The sequence below is a fragment of the Hordeum vulgare genome, chromosome 7H, assembly GCF_904849725.1.
Source record: "Hordeum vulgare subsp. vulgare chromosome 7H, MorexV3_pseudomolecules_assembly, whole genome shotgun sequence".
NCBI lineage: Eukaryota > Viridiplantae > Streptophyta > Magnoliopsida > Poales > Poaceae > Hordeum > Hordeum vulgare.
Genome location: NC_058524.1, coordinates 626,755,961 through 626,766,756, shown reverse-complemented (window position 1 = coordinate 626,766,756; position 10,796 = coordinate 626,755,961). Strand labels below are relative to the sequence as shown.

Sequence of the window (10,796 nt, the reverse complement as noted above, 5' to 3'; positions counted from 1 at the left end):
TCTTGTCAGGTAGATAAATTGTGCTGGTGATGATGAATAGACAATAATTTTACCTCGTGGAAGTGGTTATGCAGGTCGTTTGTGGAGCACAATCCTCTGGTTCGAATCCCAGCCTAAACATTTTTTGTTTATTATAGTTGTATACTGATAGGTGGGACCCAATGGTCAATGAGACATACTCTTTGTGTCAGTCTATCCGGCACTGCAAGTGGGCCCTGCGCCAAGCTAGTATGTCTAGTCAGCAATACATACGTATCTAGACATGATTTGAATCATATTGCCAAGTTTTGAAACCAATTCGGTGTATTTTTCAAGTTCAGGCATCAAAGTGAACATCCATGGCAAGTTTGGGCACCATTGGTGTTATTACCTCTTTTATGAAGAACCCTAACTCTGTAGGTCAGATTACTACAGAAGCAGCACTTAGGGTGCGAAAATAGAAAGAAAAAAAATGAACGTAGACCGTTGGATCTCCGATGTACGCTTGAGATGGGCTGCGTGGAGCTGGCGGAGAGACCTGTTTCGTATATTGGTGTTAGTCAAGGAGTTTTCATGGAGTGAATCAAGCTTTGCACGGGCTCCCCCGCACACGAATCTGGAGCATCCATGCAAGATCCGAGATCCGATCCGACGACCCATTTTGTACCTTCATCAGTATTGGCATAATTCAATCTGACAGAACATCCAATGAACATGAACCTAGTGGACCTAAAAGAACTCCATGCTACAGCGAGGTTTGTCAGACAATGCATCTGATGTTGTGCTCTCCCAAATATTTTAGTGCCACCTACGTAGGTTACAACGTAACCTCTAGTGGTTTCGCCCTTTGATCGATGCGGCAGAGCCGTATTTCAAAAGAGTAAAACAAAGGGCAGGACCATGCTGCTGCATGGTTGGTTCAGCACGACACTAGCTAGCTTGGTTGCTAAGATATATAGATCAAAAGCGCTCACATGGGAAGTGATGCTCATCAACAGCTCCCTAGCAACAACCAACAACACAGGTACCACACACACACACACACACACACACACACCACGCTACTCTCAAGCAGTCAAGCTCACCACCATCCAACACCATCAACCATGGCACTTGTTGTGTAGCGGCTTCTTCATCTCGAGCAAGATGGGGACAGGAGCGTTGGGCTCCGTCATCGTCAAGCTCGCCACCTTGCTCGGAGACGGGTACACGATGCTCAAGGGGACTCGCAAGGACATCGCGTTCCTCGAGCGCGAGCTCCGCACGATGCAGATCCTGGTGAACATGCTGGCGGGCATGGAGGGGCTGGACAAGCTGGCCATGGACTGCAAGGGCAGCATGCGCGAGCTCGGCTACGCCATGGAGGAGTGCATCGACCGCTTCATGCTCCGCCTCGACGAAAACGACATGGAGATGGAGGCCGCGCCATCGTTCCCGAGGAGCACCGCGCGACAGCTCAAGACAATATTTGCTCTCCATGGAGTTGGAGCCCAGATCAAGAAGCTCAAGGCCCGCGTCACGGAGGAGGGAGAGCGGCGGCGAAGGCTGAATCTCGATAACTATGTCCAGATGACGATAGATCCTCGGTTAGCTGCGTTCCATGAAAGGCCCAAGGACCTGGTGGCCATTGACGGCCCCAGGGACGAGGTCATCTCTTTGTTGACGGAGGGGAGCGTGGACCTGAAGGTGGTGGCCATTGTTGGAGGTGGAGGGCTGGGAAAGACCACCCTTGCCATGGAGGCCTATCGCAAGATTGGACGACACTTCCAGTGTCGAGCTTCTGTGTCGGTGTCACGCACCCTTGACCGCGACAAGCTCTTGAAAGATCTCCTTTCTCAAATCGACCAAGTTGCATTTGATGATTGTCAGTCGGAGAGGTGGGACAAAGATCAACTAATTCGTCGGATCCGACACATTTTGACAGGAAAGAGGTAAAATTTCTTCATCCTACATGGGGTTCTCATTTGATGATTATTTTTTTATGATATGTTTGTTGGCAAAGATAAATGTAAGTGTAGTGCTGAACATCATATTATTTGTGGACCTCACTTAATAGTGTAACATTGCACAGGTACTTGCTTGTTATTGATGATGTATGGAAAGAACAAGACTGGAAATTTGTCAAAGCAGTTTTTCCTGACAGTTATAATGGCAGCAGAATAATTGTTACTACACGCATCGCCAATGTAGCTAAGTCAACTTGTTCTCACTCTGGCGGTCAGCTCTATCAAATGCTACCTCTGAACTATATTGATTCCCGAAGATTGTTCTTTAAGAGAATTTTCCACTCCGATAATTCCTGCCCTCCTCAACTAGAAAAGATTTCAGCTAGGATCTTAAGGAAATGTGGTGGCCTGCCACTTGCTATAATTACCATCGCAAAATTGCTATCCAATAAACATCAAACGCCAGATGAATGGGAGAGACTCCAAGGTTCCATTGGTACCGGTCTTTCATATAAGAATATATCGTTACTTGGTTATTGGGATCTTCCACACCACCTCAAGACTTGTTTGTTGTACTTATGTATATATCCAGAGGGCGGGTATATCTCGTGTGAAGAAGTGAAATGGAAATGGATACTTGAAGGATTCGTTGCTACAAAACGGGGGAATTTGTATCAAGAAGCAGAGAGTTATTTCAGTGAACTTGTCAACAGAAGCATGATCCAGCTAGTTAATGTTGACGATGACAACTTTGAGCAATACTGTCAGGTTCATGTGATGGTGCATGACCTTCTAATATCCTTGACAGATTAGGAGAATTTTTCCACTATTTAAATGGTGATAAGCTTGGGCTGCACAGTCATGTGCCATGTCATTGTATTTCCTGGGACTATGTATAACCTGAATTTGAACATTGGTTGTGAAAGATAGATGACTCCTGATTTTCCCAGTGTCCAGGGTTGTCGTGAAGATCTCTAGATGAAGCATCATGTGCTAGAATCAGATTGGCTGTTGTGAATATGGTCTCTCATGTTGTGATTGGTGTGGCTACTTCGGCAGCCGTTTGAATAGCCAATGCTGTAACTTGGAGTGGAGAGCCCAGCTGCTATTCTGCTGGGATGCTAATGCCACACCTTCTGCTGGGCTGCTAATGTTACCCTGCTGCTATTCTTCTTGTACTTTACTGCACATCTGCTGGTAATGGTCTTGTAATGCTCAATCTGTGGTCTTCTCTCATGTGCAGTTGGTTCCTGCTGTGTTCTTTTTTCTTTTTTTCTTTGCGAAAGATCCTGTTATGTTGACCATGTGCCAGGTGATGTGTTTGGTTCTGCTCCTCATGTGAATGTTTTCTTCGTTTTAGAAAAAAAAAAGGGCATATAGAGGTTCCTGAAGATAACATATCAGGAAGCTACTCGATTTGCAGGGTTGTTATCATGGTAAACTGCCATCAACCATAGCCCGGCTACGGAAACTGGTGTGCCTATTCATTGTTGATCGCAACTCTAGCTACGGAATCTTATCTTATAACCTGTTTGGAAAGGCAAAGTGTTTATGCTTCAGTAACCAACTGAACTGAACCAAACCGAACCGGCTGTGGTCGCGTCGAGATGTCAGGTTCAAATCTCTGAATTTCAGGAGCACCTTTGTTCATAGCTTCAGTTTGTTTATATATGAGCATGCTAGCTGAACTGCTTGGTATTGATATGTATATGGATGCTACATGGTTTCAGCAGTACCAGCATCAGGAGCGTCGATAAACGGAACATTGTTTATTCTAGTTTCAGACTTTCGGTAGCATCTTGCTTCCTGATTTAACTAGCAGTATCCTCTTTGTTCCGCCAAAGGTACATTTGTCTTGACAAGCCGAGCAATGGGCAGAGGTTCATTTGGAGGAGAGTGAAACAATTGCAGAGCTGAAGAAAAGCTGGTTCGTTTGCCATAACCTGAGCAGTAGTTACCACAGTTTCAGAAGTGAAATTTGGGGTGTGAGCTGGGCACTAACTATTGGTTGCCAGTTTGCCACAATTATATATACACCAATGTCAAACAGTTAGGCTAGCATGCTACGAACAAACCGAAGCTGTCGACGAAGGTGCAGCTGAAATTCAGAAATTTGAACCTGACACCTCGAGGCAACTACAGCCGGTTCAGTTCAATTGGTTGCTGAAGCATACCAATCTTGTGTTTTCCAAATATCCTAGAGGATTCAATGAAATAGTTTAAGTGATTCGGATACCAAAAAAAAACTTGTACAAGGGAAACAACAAGTCTATGCATGGAACAAGAAAATAGGTTTCAGGGCAGGCACATACGCACCTGCTTCCTTCCCTACGCATTGCCCTCTCGTAACTCTTAAACCTCTCATCTTCAAGACAACCTCCCGAGTTGCATCATCACAAAAAGTTTGATGTACATAAGGCTTGCAAGATGTTTGATGCCTATGTCAGACCCATCACTATATCTCAACCAAACTTGAGCTGCACTCCAGGAAAGGTTGAGCCATCGGAGTGGTGGCGTCGCACCAGCTGCAAATTTTTATACCCGTTTCTTTGCCACGCCAAATTTTATAGCCATCGGAGGGCTATGGTTGATGGCAATTTTCCAACTGAACTGTCCCGTAAATCAAGAGTCTCTAAGTTCTGTAGCTTTCTAATATCTTCAGGAAGCTATGTGATTCCTTCACTCTGAATTCTCAAATACATCAGTTGATAGAAAACTTCTTATATTTCTTACATGTTTGTGTTTCGGGTGACGAATGACCCGCACATATGTCAAACACGTGCAAAGGCATTCCATGAGCGAATATGTAACTTGCTTCCTGTGATGGCATGGATTGTCAATTTATGTTCAAACCACAGGATTGCAGGGATAGTCGACGGATCTTGTTTGGCAAAGGATTGCAGGCACGGTTTTAAACTGTGGCAAAATTCGCTTCATCTGATTGAACCTGACAATGTTGTTAAAATCATAATAGTCAACATTAACATCAGCAAGCTGGATCAAGCTTCTGTTGACAAGCTCATTAAAAACAACTCTCTGCTTCCTGATACAAATTTACCCGTTTTGTCGCAATGGATCCTTTAGCTATCCATTTCCATTTCGGTTCTTCACATGAGATATTTGCATCCTCTGGATATATACAAGTACAAAAAACAAGCCTTAATGTTTATCCCAGTAACTCACGATTTATGTCCCGTACAATTCCCAGTCACTAAGCAGCCTCTGCTGTTTGCTTGACAGAATTGAATGGTCAGACATTGCTAGCCAACAGTTGCGGCAAACATTGGAATGTTCGGCAACTGCAATGTTCAGACAAATATCATAATGTCCCACTTGATGGAATTGAATTTAGCAGCCATGGCTGGAAACCTTCAAAGGCATGCAATTGCTACCAATGATGAACAATGTTTCCTTCCATACTCCAGTCTGAAGAACACGGCCAAGCTCTGCCTGCATGCTCGGGACAAAAGGCACCAGCATCTTCAGACTCTTACCAACACAACAGCCCGCAACAACCAAACATGCCAGCTTCATTCATTCAGAGAAGTCGATTTCCATTAAGAATCAACAATGGTGACACAAAAATTCTTTGCTTTTACATCAACAACATGAGACAGACAGAGAATTGGCATCCCTACAAAACCTCCTGCTTTTATCCTACAGCACTTACAACAACCACCTGTGCCCTGCTCATTACAAGGCCCAAGCAGGAAACAACGTGCATTTCCTGGGCCAGACCACCGCCAATCTCTGTGTGCGAGTAAAACCTAAGAATACACCGGAGCAAAGGAATATGTGGAACAGGCTCCTCCTAGGGTTCATAGTTAAATTAGACACGGGGAAGAAGATCCCCGGTTTCGTCATTCAACTCTACATCTTTTGTATGGCACAAACCCCCTCGCCGGCTCTTCTCCGCTGCCTATGATCGGCTTCACTCTCACAAAAGCCGAGTTCTCGCTTGGTTTTAGCTGAAAACTTGAAGCTGACCGAGGGACCTGTGCCGTCCCGAGCGACTCGAGCACTTTCCACTCCTTGTTGGCTGTTGTCTCAGCATTGTCATCGGAGTCCGAGCTTGATTCAACAGGAAGGCTCTTCGAGCTTGATTCAACCAGAGGGCTCTTTGCAGCTTCGCTCTCATCAGTAGCTTCGTTGTGCGGCACTACACTCAGCCCTCCAGGGTGGCTGATAGGGAACCCATAGTATGGCCACCACATGTGTAAAGGGGTGATTCTGGCTTCCGCCGATTCCCCAAAATGTAGAGGGAACGAATTGTACGGAAGAACCCACCCACTTGGCGGCGCAGCAAATGCTGGAATTTCTACAGCCAGTGGGGCTTGTGAAGTTGCCTTGTTAGAGAATTGTGAGATTTGCTCTCCCTTTGTATACGTCGGAACCTCTACAGCCAATGGGGCTTGTGATGTTGCCTTGTTAGAGGATTGTGAGATTTGTTCTCCCTTTGTATGTGTTGGAATCTCTACAGCCAGTGGGGCTTGTGATGTTCCTTTGTTAGAGGAATGTGAGGTTTGCCCTCCGTTTTCATGCCCTGAGCCTGGATCCGGGGAGCACCTTTTCCTCGGGTCTGGGATGACGACCGTCTTCCCGAACAGCTTCACGCTTGTTACCTGCACCTCATCAGAAGAATCCTCTTCGGAGGTACCCGTATCTTTGTTTTCCTGATCAGCCTCCTGCAAAAGGAAGCAAGGAACATGAGCAGTCTGGTAAGTACAACACGTCATTCATAGAGCCTATTCAGCAGTACAGCTAACTGGGTTGAATGATGGTTCTTTACCTTGTGGGATTGATTTATCCCTGTTTGTTGACCTTCCTCTCTGCTGACCATTGGAGGAACATTATTCTCCTCATCTGACGACTCTGGGGAAGTACTGCGAGATGACGGGTTTGACATCGATGATCCAAAAGCATCCGACTGCATTGCAGACAACACTGACACGGGAGAACCATTCTCTTGGTCAGAACCAGAAGATGATGAAATTTGAGCAAGCTTGGATGGTCCATTTGCTGGGTTTGCCCCGTTGCAGGAGTCCGCACGCTTGCGAGGATATGGATGCAGCGGCTTCCTCTTTGGCCTAGGGGGAGGGATCTCGATCTCAATTTTAGCTCCGGGTTCGCGCACCACCTGCACGATAAGCAGCCCCCGCATGAGAAAACACGGTCAACATTCAAAAGGTTCAAATTAGCTGCCACCAATTCTGCTTCTACAAGTAAATGTAGTATACAAACATATAACATAAACCGCTGTCCACAGGGTGGTATACATGCCAAATGTATCATAACTACAGGAAGGGCCATAGTCACCTTGGAGAAAAACTTCTGGGCATGGCTTCGGATTTGGACAGCGGTCTTTGTGCCAATGTGTTCTAAAGAACAGTTCCGAATGAATCAGAATCGCTATTTCAACTACTTTAAATTCTTATACGAGATGCGCTATACTCATAAAGGCTGCACACACCTTGTATCTGACGCCAGGACCGGCCATACAGCTTCAGCGCCTCCAGGAACTTCTCGTGCTCTTCGTCCGTCCACTTCTCCCGCTGCTTTGTGATCGTGTATGGCTTCCTAGGCTGATCAAAGCAAGACGAAGATCATTAGGCATCACGGTGATGATATATGATACGCCGATTGGAGCAACTGACATTTGCTCTTTATTAGATCTCAAAATTTGGGTAACAATGGGTACCTTGACAGGATGCTCACCCATCCCCTCCTCATTGGGTTGCATTGCAACATCCACCGATAACCCTTTGCCGTTCGGCAATCTGGATGAATCCAGTGCATCCGTTTCCTGGAGACAAGAACAGAGGAAACAATATCAGTCAGGACTCAGAACACACTGCTGGTGATGGCTGCAAACAGTTCCACAGACCAGTCGTAGTAATTGTCTAGCAGGTCAAAGTAATGTGAAATCTGACCATAAGGGTGAAGTGAACATTGCAGCATAGTTTGAGCTAAAACTACATAGTATGTTACTGATTAAGCAGGATCAACATCAGAATTGCTAATGGAGTATTGGTAACAAAAGTGAGCTATGCTGAATGATCCTCAACAAACCATTCATGAATTAAACGGAGACTGTGACTACTAGTAGTAGTATTATCATTCAACACTGTAAAAGAATTTTACCTAGGATGGAAAGCACCATAAAGTGTTTCTGGATTTGGCAATCAGGCCTCCTGGCATGTTTGGTAGGTGGCTCTAACTAAAATAATCCCCATCTCTAGCTCTCATGTTTGGTATGAAATATGTATGTAAGTTGTGTCCTCCCCATTTCTAGCTCTCGAAGCCTCTAAAGATATTGTGGTGGTGTGGTCTGTATCCTCCCAAAACAGAAGTGTCTAGAAACAGGCCATTTCTCGCAAGATAAAAATCCCTCCAAAAATGTTGAAAAAAAAAAAACTAGAGACTACTGGTGGTAGATGCAGAAGTAAATACATAAATAAAAAACTCATTTTGGCAAATTATCCAACGGAGAAGCCATCAAGAACAGAAATATACAAGGTAAAATCCCTCCCAGGAAAAATGTTTTTTACTGCGCAAGTAAAATTTTGCAGCAGGCGAGGAACGGCCAGGGAACGCGCGCGGAGAAGAAAAAAAAGGAGGGATCTTTACCTCCGCGAGCGCCATGGAAGCCATGAGCCGTTCCCCGGCGGAGGTCCGAATCTCGGCGTCCCCGTCACCGAGATCGAACGAAGCAGACGGCAGACGGCGGACGGCGAAGGCGGGGACAGAAGCAGACGGCGGGCGGCAAAGGCGGGGACAGAAGCGGGCGGCCTGCGGCGGAGGCTGGGACAGAAGCGTCTCTCGCCGGGATCGCCCAGGAAGCACCGAAAAAACACCCTCCCTCTCGGCGACCGGAGCCGGCCGGCGAGACACCGTGGCCCAAGGAAACTGACCCAAAGAAAAGAAGCCAAACGAGAAGAGACGCTCCGGCGAGCGGCGCAGCTAAGAGAGGAGGCCGCCGGGGCGCGCACGTGCTGCCGGGGGAGACGGAGGAGGAGGAAGCGGAGGCGGAGGAGGAGGAGGAAGGTGGGGTGGAGCAGCGACGGAAATATATTTTCGCGAGGAGGGGCGGGGAGGGTGGCCACGTCATGTGTGGGTCCCACCTGTCGGAGCCATGAAATTTCCAGAAGCGCCGGCCAGCTCGTGGCTGAGGACGCCCCGGCCTCCCCGGGCCCACATGCAGCGACCGACGCGCCCTTTCCTTTTCTGGCTTTGCTTCCCATTGGATGCGCTTTCTCCCTTATCTACTCACCATATACAAGTGTATTTTCTTACTAGTAGCTCAAAAATAAGTTTACATTATTTCACTAGTTGTGTTTTTCTTCGACGTAAATTTGAAACGATGATGTGGTACGATTTGAGTGCGATTTTATATGTAATCATCCTGATGCGATTTGTAATACGGTTTGTAATACCAGAGAATTGTTTTCCTATGGTTTGTTGGCTCATACACAATTTATTTGATGGGACATTGTTGTTGCATTACGGTTGTTATTGTAGTACGCGAGAATAATCCACGTGACAACGCGTGGGGGTCTCGGTGTTTTGCACAAGTGGAAACAAAGAGAGAGGAACGAGTCGGAAGAGAGCCACGAGTATCTAGAGCCATTCGAACATGAGAGGCCAGGAGCGAACCCGTGGAGATATTTCTAGGGTATATGATATATATAAAGTATAACAGCACGCGTAACTTTTAGATAAGGCCAATTATGTAATCATGCCATGAATGGCCTTTCCCTTTCTCAATGTGTCTCTAACTCTAGGTTCCTCTCGTCTTGTCCACATATTTTTTGAAGCACATTTCTATGAATATAATTGTCGAGTAGATATCAATGACGATGTTACATTTTTAGCCCTTGGTGTGGGGCCAATAAAAGAATCTCTTCTGGATTTAGCTTGATAATTTCATGATCTTATTGGAGAGACTTCGTACGTCTCGGATAGGAACCATGCGCTCCAGAAAAAAGGAATCATTTTTGCAAAAATTAGTAATGTGCATGTCATATTTTCTCCGGTCCCAAAATAAACCATACATATCATGAGTATATTTTTGGAAAAGAAGGGGAATCATCCAAACAGATTTAAGAGCAATACGTCTTGCTCGACATCGTTGAATTGGGAGGTTGGATAAATCGTGCTGACGGTTGTGAATTTTAGAATAAGTGCAACTCCAAGACACATGGCTTGCAAGTGGCCTTTCCATATCTCGGCTTGTCTAAATCTAGGCTGCCCTCCTTTTTCTGCCACATAAATTAATTAAGACATTTTATTGTCCATTTAATTGACAGATACTCCTACATATATATGAGTTGTGATGTTACATATTTTTGATCGCATGGTGACGAGAAGCTTCTCCACATTTTTTCTTGTCGCTTCCTCATGTTTGAGAGACTTAGTAAGTATTTAACGGACAATCTTCACTCTACACCCACAAAAGGAGTAACATAATAAATCAACACAATTGGAGAGGCACGGACAACTGCTATTTTAACTGACCATATATCACGAGGAACAAGCGTGCGGTAGTGTTCACTCGATAAATTTCTTATTTAAAAGGAAAATAACGCCGACTATCGGATCAATTACAGCTGCAAAAATTGTTGTCACCGCAGTGATTTTAGGACAAGCTCTGTTTTTTTAGGGAAGACATGCATGAGCTCTACATGATGGGGTTCATTTTTCTTAATGGGGATGCAGGTGGAGGTGGTGATAGCATCACATTCATATCATCCAATCTTTTTGGTTGCTGCGTGGCCCAACCGTGAAGCAAGGGGCAAGGCACGCTCCCAGCCACAAGATCCTGTCCTATTTGCTCCCTGCGCTTTTGCGCCGGCCACGTCACGCCCCCGTGCG

At 45.7% G+C, this 10,796-nt stretch overlaps 2 protein-coding genes across 4 annotated transcripts; one reads left to right on the top strand and one right to left on the bottom strand.

Annotated features, from left to right (window-relative positions):
- The first annotated feature begins 879 nt into the window (after positions 1 to 879).
- Positions 880 to 3,229, top strand: LOC123409622 (disease resistance protein RGA5-like). Its single transcript, XM_045102482.1, has 2 exons — positions 880 to 1,910; positions 2,051 to 3,229. Exons 1-2 carry the CDS (start codon positions 880 to 882, stop codon positions 2,736 to 2,738), a joined length of 1,719 nt encoding a protein of 572 aa, XP_044958417.1. The 3' UTR covers positions 2,739 to 3,229.
- A 2,233-nt stretch (positions 3,230 to 5,462) lies between these two features.
- Positions 5,463 to 8,964, bottom strand: LOC123407640 (protein LHY-like). Of its 3 annotated transcripts, none has more exons than XM_045100821.1 (6): positions 8,553 to 8,964; positions 7,624 to 7,728; positions 7,396 to 7,507; positions 7,242 to 7,303; positions 6,715 to 7,062; positions 5,463 to 6,610 (listed from the first exon to the last, which is right to left on the bottom strand). In XM_045100821.1, exons 1-6 carry the CDS (start codon positions 8,574 to 8,576, stop codon positions 5,786 to 5,788), a joined length of 1,476 nt encoding a protein of 491 aa, XP_044956756.1. In that variant the 5' UTR covers positions 8,577 to 8,964; the 3' UTR covers positions 5,463 to 5,785. The 3 variants fall into 3 exon arrangements, with proteins under 3 accessions (XP_044956756.1, XP_044956757.1, XP_044956758.1); XM_045100822.1 differs by lacking the exon at positions 8,553 to 8,964 and adding an exon at positions 8,067 to 8,497; XM_045100823.1 differs by lacking the exons at positions 7,242 to 7,303; positions 7,624 to 7,728; positions 8,553 to 8,964 and having other exon boundaries at positions 7,396 to 7,483.
- Between the last annotated feature and the right edge of the window lie 1,832 nt (positions 8,965 to 10,796).